Here is a 22,054-nt window from a genome sequence, read left to right on the forward strand (position 1 = left end):
AATAAGGAGAGTAATAATAGTTGTTACAGATTTATTTGTGTAAAAATATTACTTTCAATATGTTAATTTTTATGTAATTTTCCTCTATTTTTTATTATAATAATTTGGAGAGATACATATATTTTTTTGGGGGGGTGAATCGCCGATTCCATATTTTCCCTCATATATAGGTAGGTTAAACATAATTAAATAACTTATTCTTAAAGAAAAAAAAATAGAACAAATTATAAATAAATACTACTAAAGCTTCTTCAAATTATTATTTATTTCATGTGATCACAATCCACACACATCATAATTACTAATTATTATTATAAGTACAAACACATATAATTAATAGAGCATTAAATTATTCATTTTCTTATTCTCTAATATTATATATTAAATATCTAATTACCCCACATGCATATCCCAATCCCATAAATAATATTATTAAAATTATTCTTTTCTTTTCTTTTTCTAATAATATATATTCATTCATTCTCATCATAATAGTCTTGGCTGCTATAAGGGCTAAAAGCTTCCCAAAACCAATTGGTTTTCCTCCATGGATTAATTCCCATCTCTTTGCAAATTTCATCACTATGGTTGATGCTAAAAGTTGAAATGCAATGCCTTTTGTGGAATCTTGTACTTCTCTTCATGATCTCTAACTCTTCATTTATTTGTTCTAGCATTTTCTTCACTGGAGGAAGCTTGAATTTCTCGTCCGCTAGCCTACACAACCACTTACAGCGCAATTCTGCTGTTTGCAAATTAGATACACTTTCTATGTACCCTACAAATGCCATGTTCGGTATCAGTGGATGAATTGTACCCCTGTCACACATATCAAAATTTCATTATACATAGAAATATTTGCAGCATAAATAGTACATATTTTTATTTCATTCACTTATATATTATATGTTTTTTTTTTACAAATTAAATACTAAATAGAGAGAAATGTTATAAAGGACATAAGTAGGACGCGATTCAGAGAAGGGCATATATGGGCTCCCACTTTGGCCCATTTTTTTTTTTTTTTTTGAAAAAAAAAGTATCATATTTTAGATTTATATGTATTTTTTTTAAAGTTTAGATTTGTCTTCTTATTTACTACTATATACTAAAAAACATAATTATTTTCTTGTAAAGGCCCAATATGTTTAAAATGTCATATTTTATATTTTATTCAAAAAAATAATCCAATTTATTTTTTAAAAATACCATATTTCAAATTTTAATATAATCACTATATATTAAAAACACCATTTTTCTTATATGAATCTTTCCATAATACCACTATTGATATAGTTTAATACCAAAACTCACTTATCTAAAAATAATTATTTTATAAAAAGCTACTAACTACTCATCTCTAATAACAAATACCCATATTACTATATCATATATAGTGAAAATAAAAATTGTGAATAAATAGCAAAAGAAAATTTGATTATTATTATATATTACCTATATAAGGGCATGACACCATTGGAGTCAAGAAGAAGGCTCTTAAAAGGGTGAGGAAATATAGATTGGAGTTTTTTCTTGCCATCATAGCCAGTTGCAAGAAGAACTACATCAACTTCTAATCTAGTTTTGTCTTCAAATTCAATACCACCACTCCAAAAACCCCATTTTGAAGCCTTTTTGAACTTCAATTTTCCTTTATCTGCTTCTTCAAAGAAATTCTCAGGCAAAATAGCCATTTGGCATGAAGCATAGTCCTCTTCAAATGGATGATCTGGTTTTAGTCCATACTTCACCAATGGTAGTTTCCATAACAAGTATTGCTCTATGAATTTTGATATTCCTCTTCTCTATAAATATCAATTATTTAATAATTAGTACTGATCTGGGTGTCGTAAAACTAATTTTTCTTATTACATTATCGTTTTTCTAAACAAATATAATTAATTTAGGTGTGTGTCGAGTGTGTCTAGAAGATCATATTTTATTGAATACTTCTGTTACTAAAAGATGCTCGAAATAAATATTTTACCAAATATTTCTATTAATTTTAAAGGATGTCGAAATATTTTTTTTTTGGAAAAGTAATTACAAAGAATTTATTAATTAATAACTTAAATAAAGTAATCAGTAAATAAATTGGGATATAAGCTATAAGATTTATTTATCATAAGAGAAAAAGAGGCACGAAAAGGTTCTTCAAAGATCATATTTTACCGAACACTCACCTTATTATAAAAAAAAAATATTTTTTTTTGCAATTAATTACTAGCTCATAAAAACGATTAATAAAGTAATTATTAATAAAAAAAATGAGATACATATGATTAATTTACTTACCAATGGAGAAAAAAGGAGGCATAAAAAGGTTTTGAAAAGGGTTTGATTTGGGGTTTGATGAAGAAATTGAGAAGACCTTGTTGAATAAAACAAGAAGAATGGGAGTCCCCATATCCAATATGAAGGAACTATCCAATGTAGAGTCCTTATCACCATTGTGCATGCTTCTCCTTCACATCCTAATTCATTTTTTAAACCCCACAAAAATTATATTAAATATATATAATATATATTTATATTCAAATTTTAAATTAAAAAAAGAAAAAAAAAACAGAAAGAAACATTAATTAATTGATGGGTTAATTGCGGTGAAACTCTTTTTTATCTTTTGATTTTTTACACATAATTTTTTATCTTTATTTAGTGGTAAAATCTTTTTATATTTTTTTTTTTGCTAACTGAATATCATTAATGGATTATTATTGTATTGACTTTGAAGATTTACAGGTATATAGTGGTATTTAATAATAATATTTAACTGACGCTTTAAGTGTATAAAAAAGTAGAATTCAGGGGATTTATCCAAAAAAAAAATATATATATACATATATTAAATATATAAAAAATAAAATATAAGCAAATTTTACACCGATTATTCTTAATTGATTTCATCAGCCACATTATTTTTGTATGTACATCAACAATACAAACAACAAGAGAATCAAACAAAAAATATATAACTTGGCCTGGCAATTCTAATAAATCAATTTATTTTATTTTATTTTATTTTATTTCAAATATATCTATATATAGAAACCAAATTCATCTCCCTACTATAAATAAATGCTTTTTATACTACTTTACAGCAATTTTTTGTTGTTTATCTATTATTTTGTTTCTTTACCATTATAACAGATTGTGATGGTTACAATTTTATTCATTCATTTATTATTATTATTATTATTATTATTATTATTATTATTATTATTATTATTATTATTATTATTATTATTATTATTAAAATATCATATATATCTTGTTTGTCCTTTTTTTTTTTTGGAAAAAGTATATTGTTTGTTCTTACTTTGCCTATTTTTTTTTAGCTTTTGTGGGCTTTTTTAACTTGATATCAGTTACAATTTTTAAAAAGATTTTTTTATCACTTTTGTAAAAATGAATTATCCCTTTTATGTTTTTATAAATATAGTTTAAGAAAAACACTCATAATAATTATTTTTAAATTGTAAAAGCAAAATTAACTTGAGCTGAAAGTGGGGTATCATCTTGAGTCTTGAGTTATAGGCCTCATGTTTTAAGATCCTATTTATTTATTTTATTAAAAATCAATAAACTTATTAATATTTCTGTTGAGTTGACTTTGAACAAAAAAGAAAGGCATGCAATAATAATGTCACTCTACAAAGTCAGAGCGTGTGGTCAACCAAATATGTTGACTTAAATTACATCAAAGTTGGTATTCTAACTACTAGTCAACCACTTTGAACTTATCATATTATTCATATTTTTTTTTATTTATTTATTTTATTTTTTTTAAAGGAAAATTAAATTTTATTAACCTTCAAATTCTGTCACCAACATTGGCAACAAATCAGTTGGAATATTTTCCATACTGAAAATACAATCAGGGTACAATAGAGACGCTCTTGCAAACTCATGAGCGACTTTATTAGCTGAACATAACATATATATATATTTTTTTAGAGAAATTGTAATAGGTATAAGTGTATTTACTGTGTAGTACCTTTCTACGTTGATTCAACTAAGTATCAGGTCATATATAGTTTAATATAATAATTTTTAGAGAATATCGCTAGCTAATCACAAGACGACACGCCTAGAAGGTACTAAGTACCACTGATACCTAATAATAATATTCTATATTTTATTAAGTTTTGATTTTTTTAAATAATAAATAATTTACAGTATTAAAAATAACGTTTATTTAGTGTATAAAAATAAGTATATATAACTAATTATTTGAACTATATATTTGATACTATAATTTTTTTTCCAAATTTTTTAAAGATATATTTATTATAACTATAATATACATACATTGTTAATACATTTATATAATAATAAATTCTAATTTCAAGTAAAAATACCCGTCAAAAGTGATATTCTTAACAAGTCCGATCCTAAATATAGACGGGCTAGCTAGGCCTGTGCTAAGGGTCTACCTAATCTAAGGGCCTTAAAAAAATTTATCCCCTTTTTAAAATATTTTTTTATTAATTTTAAAAAATAATATATCTATATATTTTTTTTTAAAAAAAATAAGGGTTTAAAAATATTTTTTTTTCTATGACCCACTAAATTTTAAGGCCGACTTTAAACTTTAATACAACTCTAAATAAATATGTATTGTATATTACTAATATATATATGTACCTTGGTTTGCTTGGACACACTCCATGGCTAAATCAATGGCTGATTTTTTGTAGCCAATAACAGCAACTTTTTTACCATTCAATAGAGAATGAGCAGCTTCTTTGTCCAGCTTTGAGTATTCAATTGAGTGTAAGACTTTTCCAGAGAAAGCTGAATATTCTCCATTGTATGTGTTTTCCATTCTTGGCATATCTCCATATTTTCCAATACATATCACCAAAAACTCAAATCCATACCACTGTTGTATTATTAATTATCCAAAAATACCATATTATTAATTAAGTTCAAAAAAAATAAATAAATAAAGAAAGAATCCTTATACCATATAACATAATATTTAATATTTATCTATCAGTTTTATATAAATATATAGATATTATGCACTGAAATATTTGTAATAATTATATATAATAATGTGTGGTTTTCACTAAAACTATTAAGATCAATGAATTAATTAATTAAAGTATGTACGTACGTAGTACGGCGGCACATTAATTTATATGTAAATTATTTAAAAGGAAAATTTCCTATGTTTTTTTTTTTTTATTAAATAATATATCTTTAAATATATAAAAAAAACAATAATCTCAAGTCCCCACAAAATAAATCCTTTTTTTTTAATTCTCAAAAAATAAGTTGAATTTTAAGCAAGTCAAAATAAAGACCTAATTTATTATTTGTCATCTCCAAAGTCTACCAATTTATAATAGAAGTACTACTCTTGAATTAATTATCAAAAAAGAAAATAAAAAAGTGTTGCTTCAAAGAAAGAAAATAGTTCAAATGTATTATATTGTTTTGACCTTTATTAAATTCTAATATCCCTCCAAAAAAATGTATTTATATAAAAAAGAAAATAGCAAAATTACACTTAATTACCAAAAAAAAAAAAACTAATAAGTACTATATGCAATATTAAATAAATAATTTGAATATATAGTATATACCATTTCTCATTTTAGATTTGTTTTAATTATTTGTTAAAACTTTTTATACTTTGACCAAAATTGGTGAGTCATATATAATTTTATATAATACAAATATTTTTTTTTTTGAAGGCTATATAATAATACAAATAGTTAATTTATATAAACCTCGCATATTCTCATAATAAAATAATATTTATAGCATGATTACACTTAATCATATGATCAATCATGCATGCAAAATTAAAATATATATCTATATATAAAAAATATGATAATTATTTTATATATTATTTTTTTAATTTTATTCTTAAATTTATAATTTGAATTGCTCTGGTAGTTTAGAATTTTGGTTACGATTAAGTTATTATGTGAATTTTTATAAAAATTGCAGAAAAAACTAATTTAAAATATAAAAATATAAAAACTCATAAAAATATATATAATAAATTAATTAATTAATAATATACCTGAACGGCGCCGTTTGATTGATTAGAAGTGTCCCTAACGGCAACTTCCCAAACAGGATGACCATTCAAAAGCTTACCATACTCTCCACACATCTGATTATTACTCTCATTATTGAGCAATGTTCCAGTGCGGTCGAGACCAGCGTAACGAATCTCAACCACCTTTGAATTGAACTTGATGCACTTGAGCACATCAAAGTGTTTGGCATAGGAATACAAGTAATCCAAGACCTGGATATGTGTAGGAAAAGTAGTGTTATCCCTATCCGGCCAAGGAAAATCCGAGAACTCGAAATCACAACGGGGTGTTTGGAGTTTCGTACAACTGTACGAACAGTGTTTCCAAACACCCCCTATGAATTCCGTAGCCTCCAACACGACAGGATTGTGTTTGGAGAGCTGTTTGGCTGCGGCTATACCGCTAATCCCAGCTCCGATTATTCCCACTTTAGATACTTGCTTAACATGATCATTTTTCTCATCATATAGCATAGCCATGATATTGAATTGAGATGATATATATTTGTATGTATATGTGTGTAAGTATAATAGCAAATAATATTATGTTGTAGTAGTGTAATTTCTATTATGGGGTGGTCTATCATCTATTTATATAGTTGTTGAGAGAAGACTTTTTCAATTTTTATGTAGACCTTATATTATTATTTGAATTAATAACACAAATATATTTCAATTATTTATATTTTTTTTTTTAAAAAAAGAAAGAAATTCATATGAGTTGTTAGGTATTTTCCTTAATATTGTTTACTTATCTTCTACCAAGTCTTAGTAGTGCTTGTAAGTTGTAACATATATAATGTATATAAATATTAATATAAATATAAAAATATATATAGTTGTATATAAGCATGTCACACTACTTAAAATTTGACAAATTATTCAGAAAATATTTATCGAAGGTATTCAAAAGCTCAACCGGAGTAGTATATACAAAAATGTTACGATCAGAAAAAATCGAGAGCTTCTAAATCTACAAAAAAAAATAAATAAATAACTTTTAGTGACAACTTTTTAATATGCAACATAAATTTTTTGTGAGTAAATGTGACTTTTAGTTATAACAAAAAGTTACTTGTGACTAAAATATAGTATTTAAATACAAATTGTCACTAATTTAATTTTGGTCACAATAAATTATAATTTTTGTGACTAAAATACTTTTAATTATTAAATTTTTAGTCACGACATAAAAATAATAATTTATTATTAGTTACAATTTTTTTTTACTTTTAATTAAAGTTTTGATTGCTGACTAAAAAAGTAAAAAATTTTGTTATATGAGAGAGAAATTTTTTTATTGGCTGATCAGAGAAGAGATAAATTAATTAGGTATTATTATAATTATTTATTATTATTGGGAAAATTAGTTATATGTGGTCTGCATGAGATTGTATATGAAACACGTACAAATATGAGCTGTGCATGAGATGCATATATACATGATATATATATAAATCGATCGATGTAATGGTAGGGTATAGTATATATTTATATATATATATATATATTTACTTTTACTTATTTTGGGAAAAAATTGAGGGTACTATTTTCGTTGTATTCATACACACATACATATATTAATGCTCATTTTTTTTTTTTGAAAAAAAAAAGGTTGAAATTGTGTATATGTGTTAATATTCATGTTTTCCCATTACATGTTATAATTCATGTGGGGGCTTAATTTGCCTTACAATAAAATCTTATGTGTGGGCTTTGACTCTATATATGAACTTAATTGTATATTTAATGCTTCTTTGCCACTTTTAAGGGAGGCAATAATTCTCGTTATTGTATCGTTATGTATTGGGTTTTTGAAAACTGTTTTTAGATTTCTGAAACTTTAAAATTAAAATACTATATTTGGATAATCAGTAAGTTTCAGTTTTTAATTTTGGAAACAATTATGGTAGTTTTTACAAGAAAAGTTTTTTAAATAGTTAAAATCAAAAGTAGAAGTTTTTTAAATTGTATATCAACGATCACTAACATATTATATTTTACTCATTAATTCATGTTATGTTACTTTTATACGACAAAAATTAATTAATTATGTATAGATATATAGCTATTTTATTAATTATAAATTATACATTTTGTATTAATTTCAAACTTAACACAATTATATGGAATAATAAAAATATAATGATTGAGATTACCTCATTAGATTCATGCACGTACGTACGATTGCTTTTGTTTTTTTTTTTTATTTAATATTCCATTTGACTAGTGAATTTAATATAAGTAAAATTTGCTGAATTTTAATAATAATAATAAAAAAAAAAATTAGTAAATATACAAAGTTCAAGAGTTCATATACGTAGTAGATAGATTCGATCCTCTCAAGTATATTAATAATTAATTAATTAATGCCTTTGAACAAAAATTGTGTGTTGACTTAATTATTTATCTTAGATTAATTAATGTATAATATAATTAATTATTAGGCTTTCAAGTTGTGCATATTGAATATATATATATATTTATCAAAAATGACAAAAACTACGTAGGTGTATGTATATATATACTAACTACTAAGTGCTTATTAGTTATATTATATTAAATAATAAATATATAAGAAAAGTGAACACAGGAAATATCGAAGAAGATAAGAAATTAAGAACCTTAAAAGAAAGTTCCTTGGTCCATTATATTATATAATATTAAGAAATATATAATCACAACGAGTATATGCTATATAGTATATTTTGTATTGTATATGCATGGGTGTATTTATAGTCATATTTTTAACTTAATTAAGTAGCTATTTTAATTTACACAGTGCTACAAACAATCAATTGCATGCATTATGCATGATTGATTTTTTTAAGCAAACAACTAATTATTTTAAACTTTATATTTGATATTATATAATTAATTTTTTTTAAAAAAATAATTGAAATATATATTATAATTGCAGTATATATTATTGGGTATTTCCATAGTACACATTCTTAAATATATAGTTGTTTCGATAGGTTTTTTAGTCCAATTTTTTTTCATGATTGTATAAATTTTCAAAAAAAAAAAATGATAGTAGTTTACAATGTTAGAAATAACGTTTAAATATTTTGTTGCACGTATGACTGTTTTCGTATATACGTGGTAAATAATTATTTGAACCTTATTTTTTACACTATAAATTATTTAGAATTTTTTGGAAAATTTACAAGTAATCTTAAATAGCTACAACATATGCGATTATGAAAAAAAAAAAAATTGGCTCAATTAATTTTTTTAAAAAAATACCAAAACAAACAAAACATCTACCAAAACAATCTTTTAAAGAGGGTGTACTACAAAAATTTCATATACTATTATGTAAAATAAACACATATAAAAATAAAAATCCCTTCAAATAAAAATAATAGGGTAAGTCTATAGTACACCTTTTAAATGAGTATTTTGGTCACCCTTTTCTGTTTTAGCATACAAATAAGTTTTTTAGTCTTTTCTTTTTGCATGATTGTGTAAGTTACAATTATTAATTATTTAGAATTATATATGTAAATTTTAAAAATATCCTGAGTAGCTTATTTATAATATCGAAAATAAGATTTTTATATTGTATTGCACGTGCGATTATTTTTTCTTTATGATCAATAATTATTTAATTTTTTTTTTTTTTATAAATAACTACTGTGTAACTAATCATAACAAAAAACAAATTTAATAATTGTAAATGCCAAAGGAGAATCTACCAAAATAATCTTTAGTGAGTCACAATTTCCAAAATAATAATATATACTGGCCCTACAAATTAATAAACTCCCAATTAATTTATTCAAAAAAATACTAATAATAAACTCCCAATTAATTTACGAGTCAATTCCATGCAGAGGGAGATGGATGATAGTCTTTTGTGACCAAAATTGCCACGTGTCTAATATGTGTAGTGTTGACCAATTTCGGCCAAGAATTTGTTTTCTATATCAAACATTTTTGCTTTTTCAATAGAAATTTTTTTTACTATTTTTATAAAATCAAGTGGGGAATTGAAAAATATTGAAATTGACACATATCCATATTGATAATTATTTTGACATGCACATATAAATAATACAAATTCGTATATATTGGTGACAGAGAGTAGTTTCGTGATCCGTAAGGAGATTTACCGGGTAAGCTGTGCAATCCCACATGGCCTGAAGAAGGTCAAGTGGAATGATTCTGAGACTGTGTAGGTATGGGACTACACAGTTGAAGAGAGCTTAAATAGATTGATTGATACTACCTATATCAACAAGGTGCATCTTGTTTTCTAGTAGCCTATCTCGAAACTCTACAGTTAAACGTGCTTGACTTGGAGCAATTTCAGGATGGGTGACCTCCTGCGAAGTTTTCCAAAAAAGCGTGCGAGTGAGGACAAAGCATGCTGAAAACACTCATGTTGGTCTGTAGGGCCAGTCATCAGTCCATGAAGCAGCCAGAGTGACGTACTCGTGTATAAGAGACATTATTTCCAACCAGAGTGACGTACTCGTGTATAAGAGTCATTATTACGTAGGTGTAAAGACCCAATAAAACTTTAAAGCGGGGACGTTACATATATATATACATATTTAAGTTTAACAAAGCAAAGTAAGTACAATTTGCCTTAACAACAGTATATAATTAATCTAGGAACAATTATATTGAGTTTTTCTCTAGTAATTGAAAAAAATTAAATTAGAAGAAGAATAAATAATTTTTCGTCGTGTATATATATAGTGAAATGAATAATTTTTTTAAAAAATTACTCTAATAAAAATATAATTTGGCGCCAACATTATTATAAAAATGTTTCACTCATGCATGTATAAAAATACACAGATGTAATATATATATATATATATATATTTAAAAAAAAGTTATATTTATATTTAAAAAAAAAAAGTTATATCTTTATATATTAAAAGTGTTTATTTAACGGCATTTCTTGGTTTAACAGAATATACCTTAAAAATAAAAGAATATTCTGTTAAATTTAACGATGTTAATACGTTTGATCTCCCGTTAACAAATAAACCCAATAATTAAACCCAAAAAATTAAACAATCTTTTTTTTAAATTAAAAAAAAAAATCATCTTAACCACATATCTCTCTAACAAACTATATCCCCTAATTTTGATATTTTTTTGTTATTTTTTTTAAATTTACACGATTTGGAACGGGTTGATTTGATTTAATCTGATATGTTATTTTTTTAATAAATAAAGGATTATGATTAGGATGAAGAGGTGTTAAGGCAATTCGACCTGCACATGGCGTACGTACCATGCTCGGGAATGACTAGGATAGATCAGTGGGAACGTGCCTCTTCTTCCTTTCTCATTCTCTTTCTTACTTGCATTCCAAAAATAGTATTCACATTAAGCCTCTTCTTCTTTTCTCATTAGCCTCTTTTTCTTTTCTCCTTCCTTTTCTTACTTGCGATTGAGTAATAATTATTTTTCATTCTCTGATATTATTATTCTTTTGGCAGAGGAAGATAGACCAGTCGAGTTACAAGAAACGACGAGACTATAAGGGATTGAGAAGAAAGATCGAGATAGTGATTGGGATCGAGAGCGAAACAAGAGCAAGTTCGTGATAGAGACCCAGAAAGAGATTGTTTAAACTGGAGCAAGCAAGAACGAAGGCGTGATCATGACAGAGATTGAGAAAGAGATCTTTTAAACCAGAACAAGAGGAGAATAGGGGATAGGATGATGCACGAAAATAGAGAAAATGGTGTGGATGATAGCTCCCAGGAAAGGGTAAACGATGAAGAGAAGGACGAATGAAATAGTTTATAAGAAGGAAGGCATATAACAGTGAGTTGTAATCTGTAGTGAACAATTTAATTTTCATATATAGTGGACAATTTTGGTGATATCTGGCATTAACAATTTAATTTTGATATGTAGTGAATAATTTTATTTATTTAAGTTGATAAAAAAAGATAGAATCATTAGATATTGCGTCCTTTATCGTTGTGCAGAGAATTTTCAATAATATTTAAACATCTTAGCATTGAGTAACTTGAGGTCCCTGACCACAATAATGTGTTTTCTCATCTTTGCGAAAATTTGTCTTTGAGATTTGGCTACAAGGTATGACACTGACACTAAGGACTTGATTTTTTTTATTAGTCTAAATGTTCTTTTATTGCTACTTTGGGCATAATTTGATGTAATTTAGGTGCGAATTCTTTTTTGGATTGAAAAGGCGAACAATTTCCGAATTTCCTGGTATTGATGTAGTTTGGCATGCTATGTTGTATGTGGTCCTGTATGATCATTCTTTAGAGTGTTAAGTGATACTCCATTGTGTAGCCACTAGCTAATTGTGACTCTACTCTCTATTCTATAAATGTGTTAAGACTATCTAATTTACCATTTACTTCTATGGAGCCCTTGGATACATATGCCTTAAGGATGCAAAAAACTACCTATGGAAAATCTAAAGGACTGTAGAAGACGCTTACAGAGGGAATTTGGAGTGATGCATTTGATGGACTTGGAATGTCCCTGTTATTGACTTGGAACCCTGCTATTTATGTGTGTTGTTTTTAGCATTCTTTAAGCTTAGAAGATAAGAATTCAGTAGATTATTTAATTTAACTTTCAAAGTTTTAGTATTTTCATGTGTTATCTATAACTTAACACTATTTAATCAAAGAGAAACTAGGTGGAGATTGGATATTGATTCATAAATTATCTTCAGTATACAGTTTTTGATCATCTAAAACAAAAAAATTCAGGGAAAATCTGGATAAATGGGACAAGGGTTCATCTCCTGAAGCTTCTTCAGCATTTTTCAACATTTGTGTTAGGTGCACTCTCCAAGAGTGTTGCTACCTTTCAATCTTCTAAGTGTAACATGTTTTAATCATAATCATAAGTATAGTTCATAAGTACTTTTAATATTACCAATTTTTTAGTATTATTAATAATAATGTGTACATCATAAGTTTATATATACAATTATAGCATTTTTAACAAGTCTATTTTTATAAAACAAATAAAAAAAATAATTTACAATTAGTTACTGAATTTTTTTAAAAAAATCACTAAAATTTAAATAAAATTAATATTTACGTGGCTCGCCACGTAACTTTCATCTAGTATATTGTAATATATATTTAGGTACATGTAGATATATGTTTTTTAAATATATTATATTGTGTTAAAAAAAAAAAACTTAAGAGAGTCGTGACCTTGACAATATGGACCATTAATTAATTAGTTAATTCATAATCTATATAGTAATTAAATTAGGTATATTTATATATTCTGTAGAGAATAATTAATTAACTAAAAAATTCGTTCAACAAAGTACAAAATCCACAATTTCTGTATCTAAATCAAATCAATATATAGTATTTTCTCCACCAAATACAATAATGAATAAAAATATTATAAAACGAAAAGTCTTATAATTAATTATTTTATACCACTCTTAATTTCTAGTAACTTATTTTATTTAACTTATTATATATAATAAGTTATATATTTTTTGTTTTATTTGCCTACTGATTTTCTAAGAAATTACCAGAAAAATGTCAAGAAACTTCATGTAATTAAATTATATAAACTCATAAACTATAATAACAAAAATAACTGATATTTCAATTAGAATATCCTTAAAAATGAATAATTATTACTTCGATAAGAGCAAAATTTGAACTAGTACTAGATCATCAGCAGCCTCCTCAGATTGTGATTGATTTATATTTATATATATTTATCTAAATCAAAAAATTCCAAAGCTTTTGGAAAGTTAATCAAGCTGTATTGAGTCAAAATATGTCAACTAGATGAGCTGACCAAAATTCTATAATTAGGTATATACATCTCTCTCCCCCTCTCTATATATAAATTATAGTAGAAAATTCCAGTAGTTCACTCTTAAAAGAATATTCTGGTAGACTTCTTGATTTGTTTTGGTATTAAAAAAGATTTTAATTTTTTTTTTTGAGATAATTACGTAAGGTATTATTTTTTGTAAAAAATTTACATTTTTTACGTTTACGGGTTTTTTTTTTAATATATTTTTACGGTTTTTCATACAACACGAAAATAACAAAAAAATTAGATAAATTAATATGAAAATAACATCAAAATAATAACAAAAAATAACATGCAGATAATAAAAAATTAACAACAAATTAACAAGGGTACAACATATATAATAAGACCATATTTTCCGTAATAAAATCAAAAAAATTGTAAAAATATTTATAATTCCATAAAATCGTATTTTTGTAATTTTTTTTTGTTATTTTTGTGTATTTTCTAAATAATCTTTTTTTTTTATCATAATTGCTTACATCATTAATTTTAAAAGGTATAAAATAAACTTGCCCATACATATTGAAAAGTATAGAATCATTGTTATATATTAATTTGGCCATTTTGACAATTATTATATGTTTTGTTTTAGTTTTGTTAACATCAAAATAAAAACAAACCATTAAAATGTTATAAGTAGTGTTATAGGGTTTGCTAGAACTTATAAAAAGATTCAAAGATAAATTTTAATACTTTTGTAATATTGACATTGACTTTGACATTCTACTACTTATAATGTGTAACTTACTATGTTTTTCTTTCTTTCTATCTTTTTTTTTTTTTTTTGAAAAAAAATATATGAACATTATTAATTAATTTTTATTGAAATAGTATATATTATATATATTTTATATAATATGTGGTATATAATAAATTTTTTAGTTTAATAGTATTTTTTAGTTTTCTCAATAGTATAGAATATACTATTACTTAAGAGAATATTCTTTATTAATTTTAAAATATTATTATATATATTTAAAAATAAAAATTATATATAGATATTTTATATTAAAAAAATTAATTTAATTAAATTTAAAATACTTAAAATATTATAGATATTTTCAACCACATTTTTAACTTTATTGGTTTAACTTTGAATTAAAATAAGAAACAATTCTGCTTAATCGCGAATACACAATAATTCACCACGATATCTCACTTAGATTTTATCCAGAAGGCACAAAATATAACCGCAATAGCTAAAAAAATCTTCAAAGATTAAAATCTCAAATCTCATTTCAAAAAAATTAAAAAAAAAATATATATATTACCTAATTAAAAAAAAATTAAATACATATATTATATTTAATATCACCTAATTAAACTTAATTATATTTATATTATACGTATAACATCATGTCTAATAGATTGATGGATATATACATACTAGCAAAAAGCAACGTGCGAGGCACGTATAGTAAATTTTATGCTAGTTTTTTTATGTTATTTGAAAGTGATACGATTAAAAATTAAAGAAAAAATATTATTAGTTATTAGGTGAGATTATTATTATGTGTATCTAAATATTATAGTTTATAATGTTGTCAATTAAAAGTGAATATCGAATGCATTATATTAGTATTTAAGAAGGCTTAATGATTTAAATATGTTCTTAAGTTAATCCAAAAATAAACTAAAAATTGATGTTCCAATAATTAAAGAAATATTACGTAAATGGGGGTAAGATAAAAAGAAAATTAAAAAATCAATCTCTAAATTGTTGATAATTGAAGATAGCATTAGTCTTAAAATTGTAGATAAGAAAACTAATGATAGTCATTGGTGGATTTCAATCTTCATTTTCTTTGATAGAGACAATAGTGTAATTTTTGTATTTTGCACTTTTCATTCTAGTCGGGTCCGCATATATCTGGATTATCCATTTTTTCTTTGATAAATTGATTATGGTAGTGTCGACAAAGCGGCGGTGTTCCTGCAAACAGTGATGTATTTTCATTTAAGATGATTAGTCATGATGTGCATAATTTATTTAATTAAAAAATCAACTTATGAAAGGCATGTAAAACTATTTAATTTTTTAAAAACTACACCTCTGCAGTATAGTTCATTAGTTGGGCAGCATTACACGAGAATATTTTTTCGACAATATCTGCGAACATGATAGCAGATAGGCTCTTTGTATTGTCATCAAGTTCAACATATGCTATAGCACTGTAAAATGCATTATAAGATTGTTAGTATATTTTTTTATTTTAACTTAATTTCAATAACATCATATGTTTTGGGTTGATGACATATAGTCTCGTCCTAGTTTCATTTGGAATAGAATTTATTTAATTTAGTTTTAATTACTTAATTATCTTTTTATTTTTGGAGACTGGATTTTTAATTATCAGTATTTATATTTAAATTTAAGAAAATCAAAATTATACGCGATACAAATTGATAGTATAATTTAGATATATATATATATATATAAAAATAAAAAAAAATAATAAAAAAAAAAAAACGGAAAGAAAGGTTTCCTTTTAAAGTGAGTTTGACTTTTATTGATAGTATAATTTAGATATTATAATTTCAAATTTTAATGCTTATGGACATAAGCACATAACATAATTTTGTTCTTAAAGAAGAAGCCGGTCCACCAGTGTTCTCCAATAGTGGTGCCCCTTGTGTCTCCTCTTGATATGAAGCGTTCCGCCCCCAAACTCGGACCCATATTCTCATATATACATTACACGAGAAACATTTTTATTTAGCAATACATTAATATACAATCTGCATAAAAGTTAAACTTTGTAAAAAATTAAAAAATATACATAAAAAATTATATATTATTTCAAAAAAAAAAAACTATATATTATATTTATTTTCACATATGGGGTTCCCAGATTGCAGATCTTCTCACAATGGGAAGATTTTGAGGACTTCCTTGTACATTGCTAACTGTCAATGAAAAATGATAATGAAAAGAAAACAATACCATGTTAGAAGAATTTCAAATGGAACTATTCAAGTTCAAATCTGAGATATTCATTGATGTAAATTAGTGATCAAAATCAAAAGCATAGTGTGTAAAAATAAGTCTCAAGATTTATCTTTTACGGTATGTTAAAATAAATTCAGATATACCTGAAAAGAGGCCACACTACCGGTGTTCTCGAAAACTGGTGCTCCTTGAGGCTCCGCTAACCTGCCTGAATTGTCAAGTTCTTCTATATGGTTCGATTTGGCAATATCATTGTCGAGAGGCCGGTGTTGCATATTCAAATCAATTTGATCCCCACTCATTAATTCAAAAGAGAAAAAAAACTATGATAAGCAACACTAAAATAAATGTCAACATATTTGTGATAAGCTAGAACCACTGATGAAAAGGTTACTAATTAGTTAGTGTTCTTTGAAGTTCTTTTGATTTTTCTTTTCTATATTTGTGACTTTCTTTTTTCTACAGGGGAATGAAGTTGTTCACTTTCGACCAGCTCAAGAGTTTCTTCCAAAGATTGAAGAGGTAGCTAGATACTGACTTCACTTCCTGCACTTATAGCTTTAACTTGAGATTTTTTTTTAAATATTTGTAATGTGTTTTTGTTTAGATACTAAAGGCTCTGAAAGACAAGACAAAAGGCATAAAAGGAGCCATTGTTGAAGACAACAAGTTCTGCATCTCTGTTCACTTTCGACAAGTAATAAATGATGAGGTTAGATATGTTATAACATAAATTAAATTTAATACAATAAAAACATTATGTGCATAAATTGTTAATTGTCTAATTATAATGTAGGATGTTCGTATACTTAAAAAGAGAGTGGAAAAGTTGATAGAAGGTTACCCCAAGTTCAGAATTTCTTCAGGGAAAAAGGTATGTTAATAGCTTACATAAAACTTTGTGTCCTTATACTAAAATAATGTATTAGTCGCCGGTGTTCTCAAAGGCGGGTGTTTTGAGATTGGTGCTTCTTGAAATTTGGTGATGCATCTTGAGGCTCCACTAACCTACCCCAATTGTCAATTTCTTCTATTAGGTTTGACTTAGCAATATCATTGTCAGGAGACAGGCGCTTCATATTCACATCATTTTGATCCCCCTCCTTAATTCAAAGGAAGAAAATTATAATAAGCAACACTTAAATCTAAGAGAAATATTGATGCACAAAATAAGAAAATAATAGCATAAAATTAAGTCTCAAGATTTATCTTTTTAGGTATATCGAAATAGCTTTAGTTATACCTTTAAAGAAGAAGCCGGTCCACCAGTGTTCTCCAATAGTGGTGCCCCTTGTGTCTCCTCTTGATATGAAGCGTTCCGCCCCCAAATCTTTGAAAGAAAGAAAATTAAAAACCATAACAAAATTAGGTTAGTCCAACCACTAATAAGTGCAGAATACTCAACCTTCACACTTCCTCAATCACTCATTCGATGATTTTAAGCAGTAAATCTCGCTCTTAAATAAACTAACTTTGGATACATTCTTAAGTTTATATATGCCGAAATAAACTATGATCGATAGGTAAATAAAACATAAATAAACAAACTCCAATAAACAAATATATACCAATAAGAAAAGAAAGGTGGTCTGCAACGAAATAGAGTGTTAAAATACTGAAATTATAGAGTTTAAGAAGCAGAACTGACAAAAAAAACGGAGTTGAGAGGTGGGATAGATCTGGAACGAACCTGCTCTGCCATGGCTGCGGAGTGTGGAGAGGTAGGAGACGAGGATACCAAGTGAGAAAACCCTAAACTTAAGCTATACTGATATTACTAAGAAAATGACCTTATATACATGTGGGCTTCACATATGGGCTCGGCTAATTCTTTAAAACAAAAAAATAAGTGAAATTCTTTGAAACTCTACCCAAGCGCTATTCTCGTAAAATAAGGATTCAAATATTTAATTTAGGATATTTATTATTATTTTATTATAGATAAATAATATTTTATTATTTTATTAAATAAAAATTAAAAGTCACCCACAAAATTCTCAAAAACCAAGAATTTCAGTTATATAGGTATACTTTATATAGAATAGATGATGTACTGTATTATATTTATATTTTTATGTATGGGAAATTATAGTAAATGGCCCCAAATTATAGGACTATGTTAGTTTATGTCCTCATTTTAAAAAAATATAGCAAATAACCCTAAATCATAAGACTATGTTAGTAAATGTCTTCATTTCAAAATCATTAATTTTTTTTTTTTTTAGAATTAGAAGCAAATTATTTAAACATTATGGTATATCTATATTAGTTTTGTTAAAATCTTTTTTTATTTTAAAGTTATGTCAATTTTTTTAATTTTTTATGAGTTGTTTTGGGTTGTTTTTGGGTTGTTGGTATATAGCTAGATTTTGTTGTACGGTATATTTCAATTTTGTTGTATGGTATATTATTATTCTTAGATGATATTTATTTTTTATTAAGATATGTATAATAGTGGTATATAATTTTATTAGCATAATAAAAATATGTTAATGCATGTATATAATTTTATTGCCATGCTACATGTATTTAATTATTATTTTTATATTTTTTGATTGTATGATTATTTATTTTAAATAATATTTAATTAGTTTTTACTTTATTATATACAATGGTCATGGTATATATATTTTAATTGTGGTATATAATTTGGTTAGTATAGTATACATACATTAGTAATCTATATTTTTATTATTATTACTTTTTGTATATATATTTTGGTGTATAGTATATGTATTTTTTGTTATACGATATATAATTTTTTTAAAATAATATTTAAGTTCTATTTTCTACTGTACTTTTGTTGACATGATATATAATTTTATTAACATCCTACCACGCCTCGCCAGATCCTCTATGGGTTTTGTTGTGGCCATGGTTAGGGGCATTACAAAAAATCTTACTTTTAATCACAACAAAATTTGTGACTAAAAGTGAAAATATTGTGACTAATTATAAATTATTATTCCTATGTTGTGACTAAAAGGTTCGTGGCTAAAAGTATTAGTCACAAAAATTACAATTTGTTTAGACTAAATGTATGTTTAGTCTAATATTTTTTGTGACTAAAACTAAATTAGTGACAACTTGTAATAACTAAATACTATGTTTTAGTCACAAGTAACATTTTGTTGTGACTAAGAGTCACATTTAATCACAAAAAAATTATATTGTCATTAAAAAGTTGTCATTAAAAGTAGCAGTTTTTTGTAGTGGGGGTTGTTGTTAGAATGTTTGAAGAAGGTTTTTGAGGGAGGATCGACGTCGTCCACCTTTGATTTTGGGGGCATATACGTAATATCCGCTTTCTTGGGTAATTAATTTTTTTTTTATACTTTTAGTTTATTTTGTTTGTCAATGTGGATAATTTATTCTTTTGAATATTTATGAGTTTAGTGGAGTATGCAATTTTTTTTTAGTGACAATAAAATTTATTATTATTTTTATTATTATTTTATTTTGAGGGTATGAATAATGCTAGATAAATAATTAAATTATTGGAGAAAATCGAATATTTAATTATTTGTGTATATTATTATAGGTATATTAATAATAATATAGGTAAATATATTATAGCATATTATTTAGTGTATTATTATTATATTTAATATCAGTATTATTATTATTAGTTTATTATTATAGTTATTAACGTACAGTAGGTATACATACATATACATTATATATTTTAAAATTTTAAGTTGTTGATTTAGGGGTTATGTTAAGGTTAGGACTATATATAAGATGTTTATATGATTGTTTAGGGTTTAAAGGGTTTAGAAACGGTGGTGAGACAACGAAAGAGAGAGGCCGTGGGACGAACGAAACCGAGCATGAAAAAAAAGTGAGATTTTGGGTTGTTGAGTTTGAAAGTTTTTGGGCTGCCCTAGATTATTGCATTGAGTTTTATTTCATCCTAGAGGAGTTTTAAATGCGGTTAGAAGGTCTGTAATCGCACCTTTCGACAAACACCGTTGTTTATGTTCAAAAATACGGTTCTTGAAACGGACTCGAATTTGAACGTGTTTAAGTTGTTTCGGAGATCAAAGGAGGTTGTGTTTAAGTTTATGGGACCCCAAAGATCAGTTTTAACGTGAAGAATCGAAGCTTTAAAGTCTGAAACGAAATTTTCTATTTTTGACTCCATTAACAACGGTACATCGGAGTTGGAGAAGACGACTCCGATCCGACGCATGGGAGCTGTTATTTTGGGTAGTTCTTGATCGTTTTGAGGTCGTAAGCACTCTGGGAAGCTTTCCCAATCGAAAGGACGCGTCAAGAGCAATCAGGGACAAAGTCACATCTTGCCAGCGACGAAACTGACGTGAACGCCGGCGGTCGTGATCTGGGCATATTTGAGGATCTTGTTCTCGACAAGGAAATTCATTGAGGTGCTTGGAGTAGCAAGAAGGTGTTCTTAACAATTGAGGTAAGAAGAGTGGACATCTGTGCACAGGGTGTATGTTGAAACATACAACTTTATTGTGGGTTTGATGTTCATGTGTTTATGAGATTTTGTACTATGAATTGTTGTTTATGTTAGTATTGTTAGTATGTGATAGTGATAAGGCTTTTGACTATTTGTATGAGAATAACACTTATAGGATAGGTTTTTTTGCTGCTGGTGTGAGCATAGCACTATAGGATATATTTTTGGCTGTTTGTATGGGTTTACTTGCAGATTATCCTTTCATGGGTGAATACAACTTGTGATAAGGGATTGCCCTATTGGATGTCGAGTGTGAGAACAGCATAAGGCAGGACAAGTTACACTTCATGTCTGATCAACATGAGTGGGAGTAGATTATCGTATGTGAGGACAATGTGCGATAAGATACTGTGTGTTATGTGTGTGAGTATAGCATGCATTAAGATTACACTGTGATATGATGTTATATTGTATTTGAGAATAATATGTGATATGATATGATGATGTATGCTAGCATGGTATGAATTGATTTGATGTTGTGATATTATTATGTTTATGACTATGTTATCTAGTTGGGGGGTTATGTCCTACATAGCTTTTCTTACTGAGCGTTAGCTCACGGGTACTCTGTGTGCAGGTAAAGGCAAAACTATACAGTGAGGGTGGCGAGCTCGAGGCATGAATTACATGTTAGGGGATTGTCACAATATTTTAGTTTAAGAATATTTCGTTAAAGATTATGATTCAAATAATTTTGTAAAGCTTTATATTTTAAAGGTTATGAATAAATAAATATTTTATT

General features: G+C 26.1%; 1 protein-coding gene and 1 long non-coding RNA gene across 3 annotated transcripts; both read right to left on the bottom strand.

The window, feature by feature from the left end:
- Positions 1 to 163: 163 nt before the first annotated feature.
- LOC115719661 (probable flavin-containing monooxygenase 1) lies at positions 164 to 7,079 on the bottom strand. Its single transcript, XM_030648785.2, has 5 exons — positions 6,044 to 7,079; positions 4,648 to 4,885; positions 2,296 to 2,474; positions 1,456 to 1,805; positions 164 to 819 (listed from the first exon to the last, which is right to left on the bottom strand). The coding sequence occupies exons 1-5, from the start codon at positions 6,539 to 6,541 to the stop codon at positions 474 to 476; spliced, it is 1,611 nt and encodes a 536-aa protein (XP_030504645.2). The 5' UTR covers positions 6,542 to 7,079; the 3' UTR covers positions 164 to 473.
- Positions 7,080 to 16,567: 9,488 nt separating this feature from the next.
- LOC133031761 (uncharacterized) lies at positions 16,568 to 18,654 on the bottom strand. Of its 2 annotated transcripts, XR_009684839.1 has the most exons (4): positions 18,517 to 18,654; positions 18,070 to 18,156; positions 16,970 to 17,929; positions 16,568 to 16,783 (listed from the first exon to the last, which is right to left on the bottom strand). It is a non-coding gene; the product is annotated as an uncharacterized LOC133031761 (long non-coding RNA). The 2 variants fall into 2 exon arrangements; XR_009684838.1 differs by lacking the exon at positions 18,517 to 18,654 and having other exon boundaries at positions 18,070 to 18,367.
- Positions 18,655 to 22,054: the final 3,400 nt, after the last annotated feature.

Source organism: Cannabis sativa, chromosome X (assembly GCF_029168945.1).
Source record: "Cannabis sativa cultivar Pink pepper isolate KNU-18-1 chromosome X, ASM2916894v1, whole genome shotgun sequence".
NCBI lineage: Eukaryota > Viridiplantae > Streptophyta > Magnoliopsida > Rosales > Cannabaceae > Cannabis > Cannabis sativa.